This window comes from Mastigoproctus giganteus, chromosome 4 (assembly GCF_048544385.1).
Source record: "Mastigoproctus giganteus isolate SK-2022 chromosome 4, ASM4854438v1, whole genome shotgun sequence".
In the NCBI taxonomy this organism is placed as follows: Eukaryota; Metazoa; Arthropoda; class Arachnida; order Uropygi; family Thelyphonidae; genus Mastigoproctus; species Mastigoproctus giganteus.
Window position 1 is genome coordinate 121,060,167 of NC_143578.1, and position 18,413 is coordinate 121,078,579.

General features: G+C 35.8%; 1 protein-coding gene across 1 annotated transcript in view; it reads right to left on the reverse strand.

Moving 5' to 3' along the window:
* Nucleotides 1-3,672: 3,672 nt before the first annotated feature.
* Nucleotides 3,673-18,413, reverse strand: part of LOC150087027 (uncharacterized) — a 144,411-nt gene continuing 129,670 nt past the window's right edge. Inside the window, exon 7 of the mRNA XM_090371757.1 lies at nucleotides 3,673-4,120. Within this exon, the coding sequence (XP_090227883.1) occupies nucleotides 3,966-4,120 (155 nt within the window). The 3' untranslated portion in view covers nucleotides 3,673-3,965. The remainder of the gene's footprint in view (nucleotides 4,121-18,413) is intronic.

Below are 18,413 nucleotides of genomic sequence, written 5' to 3' on the forward strand. Positions count from 1 at the left end.
GTACTGCATGCAGGTCTAGAAGTCTCATTTTAGGAAGGATTAGCTTGCTTTCTTACATTATTTGCCACTATTAAAGAGACAAAACTGCAAAACGATCTAAAGAGGAAATGGCAACCAATCTGTTTAACTGCAGTCCATCTTCCACATTGATCAACGTACATCTGTGAAACAGCAGTTTCCAAACTTACACTATATTAACTATACAACATACCAACCTATTAAAAAACACTTTTTTAATACACTTACACAGTGCATTTATCTAATTTTAAAATACAGGAGAAGAGCAGCATGCATCCCAATGCACATTTGAAAATGAGTATCCTTGCTTATATAGTTAGGAAAGGACATTACATGGTGATTTTCCATGAAATTTTTCTCTTTAAATAACTACTCTTACATCCCATTCTTCATTCAGCAAATGAAGGAGACTGAGGTATTCAGCAAGTAGGAGGGGGTTCCGACAAGTTCCTGAAATGTTACCTAATTGTATAGTGTATTTAGTCAATAAGCTAAATAAACTAACTTAACTGGAATAGTATACGAGTGGTTATTTAGAGAGAAAAGTCCTTGCTTTGTCATCCAGCTGTTTGTATTTCAAGAAAATAATCAAATAAATTTAAACTCACTACTGTGAGCACAGTAGTCAGCTTAAAGTAAGTTAAAACATTATACTCTGAAATTCACACTGATCAACAATGAGGATGGAACTGCAGTTAGACAATTCAGTTTCCATCTTATTCTTGAATTTTTTTTCAATCTCTTTACTCAAGATTTGTAATCTCTGTTTACTCAATATGTTTCATGAACTTTGGTTAGATCATTCTTATGACAAGATTCAACACTGAACACAAAAAATGGGCAATGTTTCTGTGTTAAATGTTGAATTGATTCATGTTCAATCTTATTATACATTAATGATATACTGATAAGTTAATGTTATACTTATATATTCTACATTAATGCTAATATATTTATGTTTAATGTCTAATATATGTTTATCTGGATAAAATAAAAAGTAAGTAAGTATAAAAAGTATGGATTTTGATTGTGCAATTAAAAAGAAGTACCTTTCTCCTAATATGACATGGATATTCATTTGTGTGTACATAGACTTTGAACTAGAAATGTTCTGAAGACCTCGTGAGCACTCTACTAAAATGAGTTAAGCCACATCAAAATGGTTTTTCTTGTAGTCATAATTTCCCCACCCATCAAATAGTCTAAGCTGAATATGATTAAATAGATGAAGTGTTCAGTTTCTCTTGTAATGGAAAACATATTCACTTGGACAAAGCTTTTGGAAGGCAATTTCAGTATTGAATATTAAGCCTAACAAGTGAATACTCTTTATATGTGGTATCAAATGATTTTTACCTCACAGCTCAAGTTTGGGATGCATGTGATTTCCCCCCCCCCCTGCATAAGTGAATGGTGCAGATTTTTTAGGGAGGTGGGAGAGATTACCTAACACCCATGACTATTTTTTTTTTATTGAGATCTATCTATCACTTGATGGAGCACATTTTTTGAGTTATAAGATATGGTAAGGTCTCCATGATAAGAAACACATGATATTTAAATGTGCATTATGGGGGGGGGGAGAAACATGATAATTCAAAGAAAATGCTAATCCCACATTTTGTACCTATTAGTATTGGCAAATGATGCAAGCAAGCAAGCATATACAGCATCATACCCATCTCCACTCCAATACTTTGTCTAGTTCTTCCTTGATTCAAGCTATCCACTTCCACAACAAGATGGAAGTGGATTGCAGCAATCAACCACCTGCTGGCTAAAGGCAAACTTCCACACATCCGTTCTGCAACCATCCTTCTTCAATTTGAATTTATACCCTCTCAATGTGTGTGTATTCTGAGCAAGAGGAAGAATCCCATCAGCATTAAGCTTGTACAATCCATTCAAAGCCTTAAACAACTCAATCAGATCACCTTACAGGCGCCTAGTCTAAAGATGTAATTTGCAGAACTGAAGCCTTTCTTGGTAAGAGCATCCCTCTGTTTCCCTCACCAATCTCATTTTCCTTCTCTGTACCCATTCTAGCTCTACATCCTTCCTAAAATGAGGCCTCCAGACCTGTATGCAATACTCAAGATATGGCCAGACCATTGCTTATACAATGAGATATTCACCTCCTTATCCCTGCTAGCAAAATTCCTGTATAACACTGACAAAACCCCAATTATCCTTCACGATTACTGTCAGCTTGACTTTTCATTTAAAGCAACCCAAATCATCTAATGGATTCCTTCTGAAAACAAAAATGTGAATGAAATAAAAATGTGGATAGAAATGTGCTATGTGAAAGAAACAAAAAATATTTATAACACAGTTGTGAGAGAAAGTTAATTTAATAAGCGATTTGCATTTTGTTGTATTGACATGTTATTCTGTTATCAAATCCTACTACAATTTTTATGCTAGCAACCCAACTGATTTTACAAATTAACTTTTACCAATAAGCTAATACTTTTCCTTAGTGAGGGGATATTAGTTTCTTGTAATATTAAATTTCATGTTGTTTTGTCGCTGCTGTGGGCTTTCAGCATCAGTTATTTATCTCCACTTCAATTATACTAAGCTTACCTCAATATGAAAAAAAATGACAGTATAAAAATATAGCTGGTTACTGTACTTGATATTTCTTTAATCCCAATTTTTTTATAGTTTCAGATGTGTTGATTAATTGATCTGCATTTTAATTTGTATAATCCTTATTCTCAGAAAAACAAAGCCCTTATCTCTGAAAAAAAGTATGAAATCACCTTTCAATAACAGGCTTTCCAAAGTTTTCTTGAATTAATCGGCTAGTATATCAATTTATTTTCTCCTTGAAGTTTCTTTAACAACACATTTAGAAGTTCCATGACATCCACTGCTACAAAAGGCAATAGGTGAGCCGACAGGTAAGTTCATCTTTCATTTCCAAAAATCTTCTCAATTTCCTCTACTTAACCCCTTCATTCCTGAAAGTATACAATTCCATATTATAAACTTTATTTGTTTAAATATAATTTCCTCTGCTTCATCAGAGAATTCTGCAAAGCAACAAGCATCACCAAACATTGTTGAAGCTGATGGTGATTAAGTTTACTAGTTCAACTGAAGTTCATTATTTTTACTATAACTCTGATCATGAGTAATCAATGTTAATCCCTTCAGCCTGACGGATAAGGGCTAGAGACCTATGTTATCTCTCACCAATGCTTTTACTGCATCACTGGTGAATCCACATACTTTATTATCTGGATAACTATGTAAAGCAGTCACAGAAATGCGAGATGCAGAAAATTTCAAAGTGAGCCAAGTGCAGTTCATGGGCTGCTTGTAGTCCACTCCAAATTTAAAAGAATGTCATATGCTTAACATTTAATTTTTATTGTAATAACCATTACAATGAAAACAAGTGATTGTCAGATGAAGGGGGGAGGGAGAGAGAGACAAAACTCATTCTCAAATCATTACTTTTAAGTCTCTCTCAGCTTGTTTGCCTATAAAGGCCAACAAAAATTTTCATATAATTTGCCAATCCTTCCAGTTCAATCACCACTTCAAAATTTTACTTTTTTAACTTTGCATATGAGAAACTTGAAATAAATATGCCTAAATGAATTTAAAAAACAAAAAAAGTATAATGCTTCAGCCTGTTGCTAACACACTATAAATATTTTATTACTATGTGTACATATGTACATATAAATAATATTTGACTTCTTTAACATATGAACATCTTATAATGTAAAACATTAAATTTCACTAAGGTACAGTGTATTTTTAAAAGATTTAGCCATGCCAAAATTATATTTTTACAGTGCTACAACAAAGGCAGTTAAATAATTTAAAAATTACGACAATACTACAGCAATTATAAAACTATGATTTTTGATAATGTACTTGCTCTAAAAAATAAAATGCCCCTAGTAGATGTCTAAATATTTTTTGGGTTATTTAGGATTGGGACTAAAACCAAACAATTTCTGGAATATGTTGAAATATGATGAATCTGCCTTGTTTTTTTCATTGGGCAACATTAGCTCCCTTCTGGAGATGTTTTCTCTCTTATCTCTATTCCATTTCTGATCAAACTCAGGAACCATATCTGTAAGAAAAAAAGTGTTTTATTACTGAATATTAAGGTCACTTTAAAATATTATCTCCTTTTGCATGAATACAATATGCTATTGCGTAAACAGCAAACAGAATGAATCAATCATATTACTAAGTACTCTTTCAAATTCTTTTTTGGATATTCCTCTTCCACATTCATACATTTTCTTAATTTCTGTTATATTTTATATAATCCTAAATTCTATTGTTTGTTATATAACCTCAAAATTGATTTTGCCATAGTGCATGTTGTTCATTACAGAAACAGAGAGAACCCCTTATCACTGTTTTTCCTTTCAATTTGGGTGGTTGACCCCAAAAGAAGTCACCCAAATTGTAGGTATACAGCAATAAGTTATTGCATATTATCCTTTATGTATATGTAACATACTTCACCTATGCATTCTCCATAGATTTCTCTAGGTATTCTTTTACAATTAATTCCCATAAACTAATACATATATTTAACAAAATAATATGGTGCATATATATTACAAGGGCTGTTTGATAAAGAATGATCATGATAGGTGGAACAGGACCAGGATATGTCTGACAGGGGCAAAGGTTGATGATGTAGAACAGATATCTTTTAAGGGCACAAAAGGTGATACTCTTGTACACGTTGGCACTAATGATATTAAGAGTAGGAGACTGGCGGAATTACTTAACAAGTTCAGGTCACTGTTGAAAAAAAGCCGTGAATTAGGGTTGAATTTGAAAGAGTCTGCAATTCTGCCCAGACAGGATAGGAGAGAGTATATGATAAGAGCCTTGTCGATCAGTTCAGCCCTGGAGAGATTGTGCAAGGCTCAAGGGGTAGAATTTTTCTCAGCCTGGTCTGTGCTTTTTAACAGGAGAGACTGCTTCTACAGGGATGGGATACACTTAAATAGAAAGGGTGCAAGAATATTTGCTGATGCTATCGAGGCAGTGTTAGGTGGGTCGGAAAACTACTAGCTCGGACTAATAGACTAATAGATTAACAGTAGCCACTGCCAGAGGTGAAAGTGATTCTTGCACTGCTTCTATTAGAATGAGCAGCAGCGTGGAAAACAAGATACAGAGTATTTCAGAGACTGCTAGGAGTCATTGCAGTAAAAGTAAACACATGGGTTGTGTTAGGGTAGCTAAGGATAAGAACAGGTGCATGTATACTTGCGTAAACACCAATTCTAGGAGTTTGGTAAATAAATTTTATGAATTTGAGGTGTTGGTCAAAACATCAAAGGCAGACATTGTTGGGATATCAGAGACGTGGTGTCACACAGATATAAGGAATGCAGAATTGGAATTTCAGGAGTACAATGTGTACAGGAAGGATAGACAGGATAGGAAGGGAGTAGGGGTTATGCTATTAGTTAAGAAACATAAAATCCAAGGAAGTGCAGCCAGTCGGCAGCTGGACAGTGCAGTGTCAAGTCGGTTTGGTGTAACATAGGCACTGGGGGATCAAAATTGAAAGTAGGAGTGTGTTATAGGCCTAATTACTCTGATGAGTAGAATAAACAAATGTACATGGAAATAGAGTGAGCCAGTAAATCAGGGTGTCTTATAATGGGGGATGATTCACACACTAGCAAGGCTTTTGTCGATTTATTGGCTGATTGTTTTAAATAAATAAATTTTCTGTTCATACTCCGGCACGACAACCAAGTCAGTAGAGTTTACAATAAATCGTCAATACAAATATTTATCGTATTTAGTAGTCACGGGCTTGAACCTCGGTCCACTCAAGGAACGCGTGCTACGCACTCTCGCTCCTGACCACTGGGCTACGTCAGGCCTTCTACATCAGCATGTTCAGGAGGCAACTAGAGGGAGTAATACTCTTGATTTGATTATCAGTAGCGATTCTTCATGCACTAAGAATCTGCAGATAAAGGAACCACTAGGAGGCAGTGATAACAGTGTGCTGAAGTGGGATTTATTCAAAAAGGTAACTACCATCAGGGTTAAAGGGAAGGGTTTTTGCTTTCATAAAGGTGACTACAGAGGTCTGAGTATTTAAATTTATATGGTGGGACCAACTGATGATGTTACCAACAGCAATTTCAAAATGGGAGGCATTCAAAGAATTAATTATGGAAGCTATTAGGCTTTACATACCAACTAAGAAATATTGTTCAAGGTGACATGCCTAAATGGATGTCAAATGAACAAATGAGACATGTGGCAGAGAAGAGAAGAAAAATGCATGGGATACATATAAATTAATGGGTGACATGGAGAACCTATGATAGATATAAGCTGGTCTGTAACCAAGTCACAAAGGAGATTAGGCAGACAAAGGCAGATTATGAGAAATCTTTGGCAAAGGATGTAAAGAAAAATAGCAAAGAGTTCTTTACCTATGTAAACTCTAGAAGGAAAGGGATGAGTCAGATTGGTCCACTGGATATCGATGGTTCAACTGTGGATGATCCTGCTCAGATGGCTAACAAACTAAATGAGTATTTTGCATCTACATTCACACATGACGAGTTATTCAGGGAGGGGAATGCCAGAGGTGAATTAAACTCTGGCAGTGAGCTAGATGATTTTGTAATAACTGAGAGGAAAGTGGAGGAGAAATTGTTGAAGATAAACATAAAAAAGGCACCTGGGGTGGATGGGATTTATCCAGTTATATTAAAGGAGGCAGCAAAGGAAGTAAGCAAACCCTTAGCCATAATTATGAGCGCTTCCTTGTATTCAGGGGAGGTACCCATGGACTGGAGATGTGCAAATATGACCCAATTCACAAAGGAGGATCAAAGGGCGACACAAGTAATTATAGACCTGTTAGTTTAACTTCTGTTCCAGGGAAATTAATGGAGGCACTGGTTAAAGAAGCAACGCAGGATCATCTAGACAAGACTTCATTTATAGCTCACACACAGCATGGTTTTGTTAAGGGGAAGTCTTATCTGACCAATTTGATTGGATACTGTCATGTGGTCACAAAGGAACTGGATGCAGGGAATAACACTGATATCATATATTTGGATCTTAGAAAGGCTTTTGATACTGTTGCACATGGAAGACTGCTGCACAAATTGCAGCAGTGTGGCATTGGAGGCAAATTACTGCTACGAATAAAGGGATGGTTGAGTGGGAGAAGACAGAGAGTGGTAATCAATGGACACTGCTCATGGGGGACTAATGTTATTAGTGGAGTCCATCAGGGTCCAGTGTTGGGTGTATTGTTGTTTTCTGTATTTATAAATGATGTTGATGATGGTATATCAGACTTAATGACCAAGTTTGCAGACAATACGAAGGTTGGCAGGGTTGTTAATGACACTAATCACAGAATGCTGCTGCAACAGGATCTAGAAAGTTGAACAGATGGGCTGAGAGGTGGCAAATGAAGTTTAACATTGACAAATGTAAAGTACTACATATGGGAAGCAGTAACCCCAGAGTAACGTATCAACTGTGTGGTACTACACTGACAGTGGTAGAGAACGAAAAGGACCCGGGGGTAATTGTGCAGGCAGATATGAAGTTTTCTGAGCAGTGTAGCCAGTCTGCAAGAGTAGCTCATGGTGTCTTGTCAATGATATATAAGAATTTTTCTAGCAGGGATAAGGAGGTGATTATCCCCTTGTATAAGACAATGGCCAGGCCACATCTTGAGTACTCTATACAGGTCTGGAGGCCCCATTTTAAGAAGGATGTAGAGCTGTTGGAACGAGTACAGAGAAGGGCAACAAGATTAGTGAATGGAACGAAGGGTTGCTCTTACGAAGGAAGGCTTAAGTTTTGCAGATCACAGTGTCTAGAGACTAAGCACCTGTGAGGTGATCTGATTGAGGTGTATAAAGCCTTGAATGGTTTGAGCATACTCAATGCTGATGGGATTCTTCCTCTTGCTCAGAAAAATCACCTGAGAGGGCATAATTTCAAATTGAGGAAAGACAGTTGTCTTTCCTCAATATGAATTTATTTGAATTTATATCAATTTGAATAGCCAGCAGGTTGTTGATTGGTGGAACAGGCTTCCATCTTTTGTTGTGGAAGTTGATAGCCTAAATAAATTTAAGGCTGAGCTGGACAGGTATTTGGAACGAACGGAGGGGTGAAATGGGAATGGGTTTTTTTTTTTTTTTGGCTGATGCTGCATAAGCTTGCTTTCTTGCATCGTATGCCTCTACCAATACTAATGATAATGATTTTTCATTAACAACCATACTGCTTATTATTTCTAGATGTTCTGCAGAATTGAAGACCAATCCAAGCTGCATCATATAGCAAATGTACAGTGTGACCCTTGGTCCGTTCAGTTTTGCCTATGTAACAATGGATGTCACACGCGAATAACAGAATGCTGCTCTTAAATTTTGCTTATGTCTCAAGAAAATGTCAGCTGAAGTGTATGAAATGTTAAAAGAGACTTATAGTGAATCTATGCTTAAATATAGCACAGCCTTCTGGTGGTTTAGACTGTTTAAATATGGACATGATCCAATTACAAAAATTGGCAATCCTGGAGCTCCAACTGCTGCTGTCACTACAGCAACCATAAACACTGCTTCTATAATTGTGGGAAAACAAACAAAGCTCTGTTTGAAAGTCTGTGTCATTTCCAACCCCCAAAAAAAGCAAAAGTTGTGACTTCTGCAGGAAAAATTATGGTTCTCTATTTTTTTAACATTCAAGGAATGGTTTACCAGCATGTGCCATAACTGTACTGCACACTTTGAGGGATCACATTCATCACAAATGAACACAACTGATGTAGGTGGGTGGGTGGATTAATAAAATTCATCCATATCATGAAGAAATGGCATTTCATTAAATCGGGACTATTTTTATTAATCATCCATATCATAATATGGATGAATACTATCTAATTCATTTTTAAACTCTTATTGACTATTTCATTCACTTCCTGTCTCTCCAGGTGTAACCTACCGATACACACAATTATGGGAGATTTTTTGAATGGCTTGGTGCAAAATTACATTAAATCAACACTAAGATACTCGGCCCAAAGTTAACATATTTCTTTTCTAAAATATTGCCTTCAAAACAACATCATTCCGAAGTTTGCCATCGTTCCAAATCAAAAAATTTCAGGCATAAAACAACTAACACTGGCCACATCGCGTAATATTGTTAAGCTTGCCTTAAAATCTCGATATTCGAATAAAAAAAAAATACCTTTCCCAGGTTAGGAAGCTTCACGATAAATTAAAAAATTATCTACATCCGAACGATTGGTCTGTATTGAAGACCTCCATAGATTTGCGACGGGAAGCACAGGCCTCAGAAATAAAAAACAGACATGTTAATAAATTGCAAACATTATCAGATAGGTCAAGACACGTTCATGCGAATTCTAACACATTGTCGTGGGCTTGCGACCAAGTGCATATGAGTTGGGTGACAATCCCCCCCCCCACAGACACACAACGTACTACCACCCACAGAATATGTCAGCTAGTTCATGAACACCCCCTCACCCAGTATTCAACGAACCGGGTGAGGGGGTGTTGGCTTCAAATGTTAGACCTAAGAATCAAAAATTATAAGATATGAGTTCCTCTTGCAAAAGTCAATGGCTGTAGTTTTTAATGCCAATAGAGATGGTAACCATTATATGAAGTCCATGACATTGTTCTGTTCATTATTAGCTGCACTTGTCATTCAATGGAATGTACCTTCTGTGAATTGCAAGATATATCTGGTGAGTATAGCTTGGCACACCCAAAGTTCCTGAGCTGGATATCATCATTCTTCTCTTTTTTTAGTGATTCCCTCCTACTACACACCCTCTCTCTCTCTCTTTCAGGGTACTCAATTTTTTTTTTTTTTTTTTTTTGCTGATGCAGCATAAGCCTCAATGCTGCACCAGCCTCTGCAATTGCAGAGGCTAAAATTAATAAAAATATTGTGAAGTCACCAGCAAAGACATAGATGTCAATATTAGCCAGAATGTTCTGCACTATATTTATTTTAACTGCAAAGAGAATAGCACTGAGAATCGATCCCTGTGGTACGCATTCACACGGGACAAAAAATTTGAAGTAGCACTGTGCTGCACTAGGAAAGTTCCGTTAAAAAGACAACTCTGCATGATAATCAGTAATCAATATTGAGTCCTATTTTCTTATAGTCATGTTAATGCCAAATTTATTTCTGTTCTATTATTATCCACTCATAAATAATTGATATATTAATGCAAGGCTATGATAAACATATCTGATAAGATATTTTTTTCTGTTCTAATGTGTCACAGTTGTAGTATCGAAGAAGTTTTCAATATCTAGGAATACATGATGATATTCTTTTTGAATAAAAGCATTACATACATTAAACTTAGCTTTCACTATAAAAACTAATGTGGACTGATTTTTCTGGAAGGGATATGGGATGTAATCAAAACATTTGGGAACTACCTTGAAATTATGATAGTGCAACAAGTTGAAACGAGTTGCAACATGTTTGAAGATTCATCTAGATGTAGTAATGCATAAATCAAACATTTATCCGAAGTCAGTCAAAATTAGTACACAATAGAAGGAATTCTGTGAGTTTCGTTGCATTTTTTTTATTCGAATTTTACAAATCATTGAAAAGTGCAAAAGAAACTGATGAGGTGCTAAAGAAAGATGCTATATGTTGTTCAAACACTTTTTAGTGGTTTGAAAGGTTTAAAACGGACCTTGTTCATGGAAGATGATTGCCACTCTGTCCACCCTTTAAGTTCAAAAATCAGTGATTCAACTGCCTGTATTAGTATTAGTAGTGGCAAATGATGCAAGGAAGCAGTCCTATAACACATCAACCAACAAAAAATAAAATAAATTAAAAAACCTTCCCACATCAGCTGTCCATCCCCTCCAATAGTTTGTATAGTTCTTCCTTGAATTTATTCAAATACTTCCACAACAACAGATGGAAGTTGGTTCCAAAATCAACCAGCCGCTGTCTGAAGGCAAATTTCTGCAATTTGAATTTATGTCCATATGTGTAGTCTGAGCAAGAGGAAGAATGCCATTAGCATTGATCTTGCTCAATCCATTCTTTCTTTCTTTCTTTTTTTTTTTTTTTTTTTTTTTTTGTTAGTTGTTGGCGCATCAGCTTCTGTGGCCATAATGCACTTCCCAAAGTTTTTGCATTTACTCTGATCCAAGCCCGAGGCGGGATTCAAACCCGCGACCTTTGGGTTGCCAGGCAGGCACTTTACCCACCGGCTAGCCCGGTCGGCGCTCAATCCATTCAAAGCCTTAAACACCTGAATAAAATCACCCCACACATGACTAGTTTCCAAATGCTGATATTTACAGAATTGAAGATCTCGGTAAAATCATTCTTTTGTTCCCCTTGCCAATCTCACTGCCTTTTCCTGCATCTGTTTCAGCAGATTTACATCCTTCCTAAATCGCAGCCTCCAGAACAAAAGAAGGAGACTGCCCAAACCTTTGCCTTAATTAAACAATAGGAAAATCATAGGAACAGAATGTAGATGCAAAATACCTATTCAGTTTGTTAGCATGAGCAGGATCATCAAAAGTAAAGCATCAATATCAAGTAAATCAATTTCTTCTACTGTTAACGTAAGTAGAAGTGTTTCCTGCTTTTTTTTTTTAGAATTCTTCATCAAAGATTTCTCGCAAACTGCCTTAGCTTGCCTAAACTCCTTTGTGACTTTATTACAGACTAGTTTATATCCAACCTTAGACTTCTGTACCATCTTATAATTTATTTATATGCATCCCATGCATTTTTCTTCTCTGCCATGTCTCATTAGTTCATTGGCATCCATTTAGGTCTAAGCCTTGAACAGTATTTCTTAGTTGGTATGAAAAGCCTAGTAGCCCTCTACAATAACTTCCCTGAATGTTTCCTATATATCAGTTGGTCCCACTGTATAGAATTTAAAAACTGTTTGAGACCAGTGTAGTCTCCCTTAAGATAGCAAAAGCTCTTCCCTTTACCCTTGGCAATAGTTATGATTTTCAGTAACTCCCACATCAGTACACTGTGATCATTGCCATCCAGAACCTGTTTTACCTGCAGATTCTTAATGAAATTTAGATTTAGAGTACTGCTCTGCTTTGTTGCCTCTTTAAAGTGCTGCTGTTGAAAAGTCATCCAATAAATCCAAAAAAGTCTCGCTAGTGTGTGAGTGACCAATCCACAGGTTCTAGTCAATATCTGGAAAGTTAAAATCCACCATTACAAGAAATTTTGATTTACTGGCCCACAATTTCTCTGTATATTTGTCTGTTATACTCATCACAGTCATTAGTCCTCTAACACACTCCTCTCGTTTTTATTTTCCTAGTGATTACATCACACTAAACTGACTCAACACTGCATTGGCCACCTATGTTGACTGTATACTGCTTTAGATTTAATATGCCTCTTAACTAAAAGCGTAATCCCTCCCATCTTGTCTGTCTTTTCTATAAACATTGCACTCCCCCATAGTCAAATTCTGCATCTCTTATGTCCGAGAGACACCATGTCTCCAATATCCCTACAATGTCTACATTTGATAACTGGATCACGACTTCAAATTCATCAAATTTAATTACTATGTTCCTAGCATTAGATTACGTGCAAATATACATGTACCGGTTCTTACTCTTAGTTACACTAAAACAACCCATATATTTACTTTTTCCATGACGACCCACAGCAGGGACTGAAATCCCCGATACCTTGCTTTCCAGGCTGCTGCATTTCAATATAAGCAATGCAAGGATCATTTACCTTTGCCTGCGGTTCTAGTTAATCTATTAGTCTAGATGTGCTCATGATCTGTTCAAGAGTGATTGACGTTTAACTACCCATGAAGTTGTTAGTGAAACTAGTATTTCTTATTAGTATTAACCATATAATGGAAGGAAGCTACAGGCTTTTATTGTACTGGCCAATAAAAAAAAAAAAAAGAGAGAGAGAGAGAGAGAGAGAGAGAGAGAGAGAGAGAGAGAAAAGAAAAGAATATAAGAAAATACAAATTAGGTGCTTCCCTCCTTGTGCAGGTAACTATACAGTTGACCTTTGAATTTCTTTAAATCACCTCACCTCACCATGCGAGTTGCCCTTCTTTGGGCCATTCCAAGAAGCTCAATGTCTTTTTTTCAGATGAGGTCTCCATACCTGAACACAGTATTCCAAATGCAGTCTTACAATCGCCTTGTACAGTGGAATTACAACCTCTATCTCTACAATTGTTCAATAAATCATTAATAGGACACCATGGGCTTTCCTAGCTGCCTGTTTACAATGCTCAGAAAACTTTCATATTTGCCCATATCTTAACTCTCAGATCCCTCCCTTTCTTCTTCTTCTGTTTTTAATTTGACCCCACCAAGTGTGAGACCTTGTATTTTGTCACATTAAAACATAGCTGCCACCTTTCTGACCATTCTTGAAGCCTATTCAAGTCATCCTGAAGGGATTCAGCTTGGGACTGAACATTGACAACTCTCCCAGGCTTTACATTGTCTGAAAATTTTTACATCGTGCCCTCTATCCCTTTTGTTGATGTTGTTAATGAAAATCAGAAATAATAGTGTTCAGGGACACCACTTCTGACTTTACATAAATTTGAAGAATATCCATTAATCACAACCCTCTGCTTTGTACCTTACAGCCACCTGCAATCCATCTTAGAATCTTTCCAATAATCCCAACAAGTTCCAGCTTATACAGGAACCTCTTGTGAGAGACTGAGTCAAAATATCTTGCTAAAATCCAAATAAACTAAGTCAAAATTGTTCCCAACATCTAGCTAATGAGTGTGTGTCAAAATAGCTTAGCATGTTAGTAAAAAAACTTGCTAAGCTATTTTGAAATGATTTTTCCCTTAACAAAAAGTCCAAAGATACCCTCAATAGTTCAATACAGTACTTTTAAACTTTGAACTTAACTTAAACTTGAACCAGGATGGAGGCTACAGTATGTGGCTGGGTATTTTCAAAGCTCTTCATTGCAGGTTTGTTTTGAAATAATCTTGAGGCGTTTTTTTATTTATTTATTATTATTTTTTTTAATTTTAATATACAGTGGAACATCATTTATCCGGAATAACCGATGTCAGACCTTTTCCGGATAATCGAACTGGAAATTTTTCTGGTAAGATTAAATAAATTTAATCTTACCTTACAATTAAATTAATAAGATGAATTAAATAACAAAAATTATAAACCAATCTCAGAAAACAGAAACATCCATCCAGGCATTTTTATGGTTTTTATACAAAATGGGAAAATTAGAAATATTTTTAAATGCTCTCATTTTTTTCGACTTACCGATAATGCGCACGGACAATCTGTACATCCCAGTGGCATTTGTATATATATAGCAATTGTAACTCGCTCTTTTCTCATATTAAAACTTGGTGCAGGCATTTCTCTTTTAGTGGCTAGGGTTTTTCTGGGTTTTTCATAATGGAGAATGAAGAATTGCAAATTAAGAATCACAAATTATCTTCCAAATGTGATATCAACAATCTTGTCCTTTTTGTATTTTTGATACTGTTCATTAATGAAAAAGCACTTTCACACATGTATGTTGATCCAAACAGAGAAAGTACTTTGAACACTTCTCTTTGTAATTAAAGAAAATTTTTTGCAGTCGAAAGAGCCTCAGAATTTTAAAATAGTTTTATGTTGGAAATGACATTTCAGTGCTAAAGACAACTGCATATCAACGAGTTCTAACTCAGCAGCTGCTACTTCATTTTGATTGAAAATTTATTCCAAGTTACTGATTTCAAAATTTCTGTAATTTATCATTAATTCAAATTTTGGGAGGTATTCTTTCAAGTATCCAAATCTTTCTTGGAATTGGTCACTAAGGTCTTTGATTACATTCATTACAAACGATGGGGAGTTTCCTCCAGACATTTTTTAAGAGTAGGAAAATGAAGCAAATTTCCTTTTAAAACTTGATTCTGAAACACTAGAAGTTTTTTTTTTTTTTTTTTTTTTAATAATCTCCTCTTATAAAACTACCACAAATTTATCTTTTCCCCTGTAGCCTCAAATTTAACTCATTTAAATGGCTGAAGATGTGAACCATGAATGAAATCTTCAGTAAATATTTCATTAAAAAGGTTTTCTTTATTGCTTTCAATTAGAAAAGCTTTTACTTTATCAAACGCCTTCTAAATTCTGGAGAGTGCCTTTCCATGACTGAGCCAACGAACCTCTGTATGGGTAATAAGATCAGAATGCGGTGCTTGAAGATCTTCCAAAAAAATATTTTTAGAAGTAGCTCATTTAGGGATTTAGCAATAAAATGGTTGATGATTTTAACAATGACTTCAGGACATCCTATAATTTCTTTTTGATCTTTCATTCGTGAACGTAAGGCCTCAATATGAATCAAACAGTGATAATGCACAAAATTAGGTATCCTTTCACCTCTATTAAGATAAGCAATAAGGCCTTTGTTTTTTTTACCTATCATGGAAGGCACACCATCAAGTAACAATTGATACAAGTTTACTCAGATAAATTTTGTGCACTGTGAGGAATTTCATAAGTGCATCATATACATTTTTTTCAGTTGTATGACCAGTAAGTGGCAAAATAGCCAAAAACTCTTTACAGCTGCCATCATGTTGAATCAAACGAACAAAGCACATGAGCTGTGATATGCCCAAAACATCAGTCAACTCATCAAGTGCCAGTGAAAAAAATACAGAACTTTCGATTTTACCTAATAATTCATTGAATATTACATCTACCATTTTATGAACTCAATTTGAAACTGTATCATTACTCAAAGGAATATTTTTGGCAGAGTTAATCAAGGTAGTCGTCTGTTTTTCTGGTAAGATGCTAGCAAGCACTTCTAATGATGAAACTACACAATTTTTTTTTTTTTATTTCACCACTAATGTAAGGCAATAAATTCTTTGCAATTATATTTGATAAAATAAATGAAACTTCATTCGTTAACACTTTACTACTATTAGCTTGACCTAAATTTAAATTATTTTTCTGCTTTCAAGTTTCTTTTTTTCTTCTTGAAGTTTGGCTTTTCTAATACAGTCGATTCCGGTTTTGGGACACATCGGGACTAGTGCATTTTGACCCGATTAAGCGGCTGCCCCAATTATCCGAAGTTTCACGTAAATAGTTAAAAATACAATGTACCCCTGCTTTACAATTGGTTCACTGTACAACCAAATCACGTTACGACGAACTCATCATAGTAAAGTACCGTTCACTATACGATGTGCAGTAAGCGCCGGTCATTGTGATCACATTTGTGAATTGAATTTTAATTCTATTAAACGGCAAGTCTAATTAGCAAAAATAGGAGGACTATTATCCACAGGCTACAAAAGTAAAGATATATTAAGCACAGATTTACCCTTTATTACCTTACCGATTAAAAAATTAAATGATACGTGAAATTCGGAAGAATATACGTGATAATCGGAATAATTAATACGTACTGTAATATGAACATACTAACTAAACTAGTTGACATTTCTGTTCACTGACATTTGTGGGTGGGGGTTAAAATTTCAAACAGTAATAAGATAAGCAATCAATAACAAAAAACACGGCACACACAAATTGCAAGTAACACAATACGCGAAAGTGGGAACGGAGTAACGAGTTACAAAGCTTTAAAAATAGGAATGAAGAGAAGATTCTGAAAATTATTTTTTTTATATGATTGAAGATTCCATGGAAGTGTAAACACATTTTGCCATAATAACCCACAGAATTCCAGCTGTCAGTATTATCGCAAATTCAATAAGATCAAGTTTACTATCCGTTTATGATAGATTGCACTAACAGAAAAGCTCAATAAACAGGTGACTGCTAATTATTTTATGGTTGTGACCTCCAGAAATCCGACCAAACTACGTGGTACGGTTGAAGACAACCGTAGGGTAATCTCCAGTGCTGCGGTCTCCTGCCCCAATTAAAGCATTTTGTCCCAATTAAGCGAAGTAAACCCTGGCTATTTTCTCGATTGAGTTCTGGTTTTTAAGATTTGTCCCAAATAAATGGCTGCCCCGATTAACCGGTGGCCCAAATAACCGGAATCCACTGTATCACTAAATTTGGGAAAAGTTTCATGAAAATTCCTATGGCATGTTTGGTAATGTCTTTCAGAATTTGATTTCCAATAGCCAGCCAAACGCACCTGACACAGTGGTGAACTATAGCGGGCTCACGAGAGCCCATTGTTGAGACGATCATTTATTTTACAAATGAAATCCTGGAGGCAATTATTGAGAATCCACAGCGGAAACTACGGTGGGGCAAGCGATGTCCCATTTCCAGCATTTTAATGGCGCAATCGATCAGTTATGTATTTTAAAATTGCTCATTTTTGATTTAAACAGTCAGACCTCTGTTTAACGAACTTCTTTATAGCGAATATTTTGATTCCCCTTGGTAATTACACTTAAAATAGTTTCCGTTGAACAAAGAAAATTTCTGTATAACGATGGATTAGGAGAGACAACTTTGTATGCATTGTTCTCACCTCTGGCCTTGAGGCAATTTAGGTAATTAGAAAGTGCGAATTAAGGGTGAAAGGGATTACCATTCCACAATGTTAGTGGTGTCCGTAAAACCTATGCAGTCACACAAGTCAATATGTTTTCCATAGCCAGTCAGAGGATTAAGAAGATTCTCGACGAGGATTATAGCCTCTAGTCAACCTGAGTTGTGGTTCCCCTTTACTCCAACAAATGAGCGTATGTTTTTCGGAGAAGTGAGTGATCCATGCCTTCCAGTAAATTTCTCCTGTCTATGTTTACACGGTCACAGTAGCTGAATATCCGTATGATTCTGACATTTTGTTTGCACTGTACTCAAAGAACTAGTGACGGTAGCAACGTAGAAGGGGGATTGAGGCAACTAAGATATTAAGTAAACTTTACCAAGATGAAATGTTGGCAGATTTTGAAACTTTGTCGAGCCTTTCACTGTGTAGAAAATGTTCTAAAATATCATGGCATACAGGCAATAATTTAAAAAAAAAAAAAAAACTGTATTACCAATCTCCAAAAAACTAGCGCGCATTAAGGATGATTGCTAAAGAACTTTATATGGAAACTATAAAGATCCGTTGTGTGTTTGAGTGACGATGAGCAACTGTAGCTTGCAGACAGCAATTGTGGGTTGGAGGAATTATCCCATTTTGTGCAAACATTTTGAATTCAGAAGTTAAATAATCCAGGATTATTAAATGGACTTTTAAATTTGGAATTTCTTAACCATTTACTGCTAATGATCGACATCCTGCAGGAGCTCCTTACCTTTCAGAAGCTTTACAAAGTCGCAGCATCACAATGATAAAAGCATATA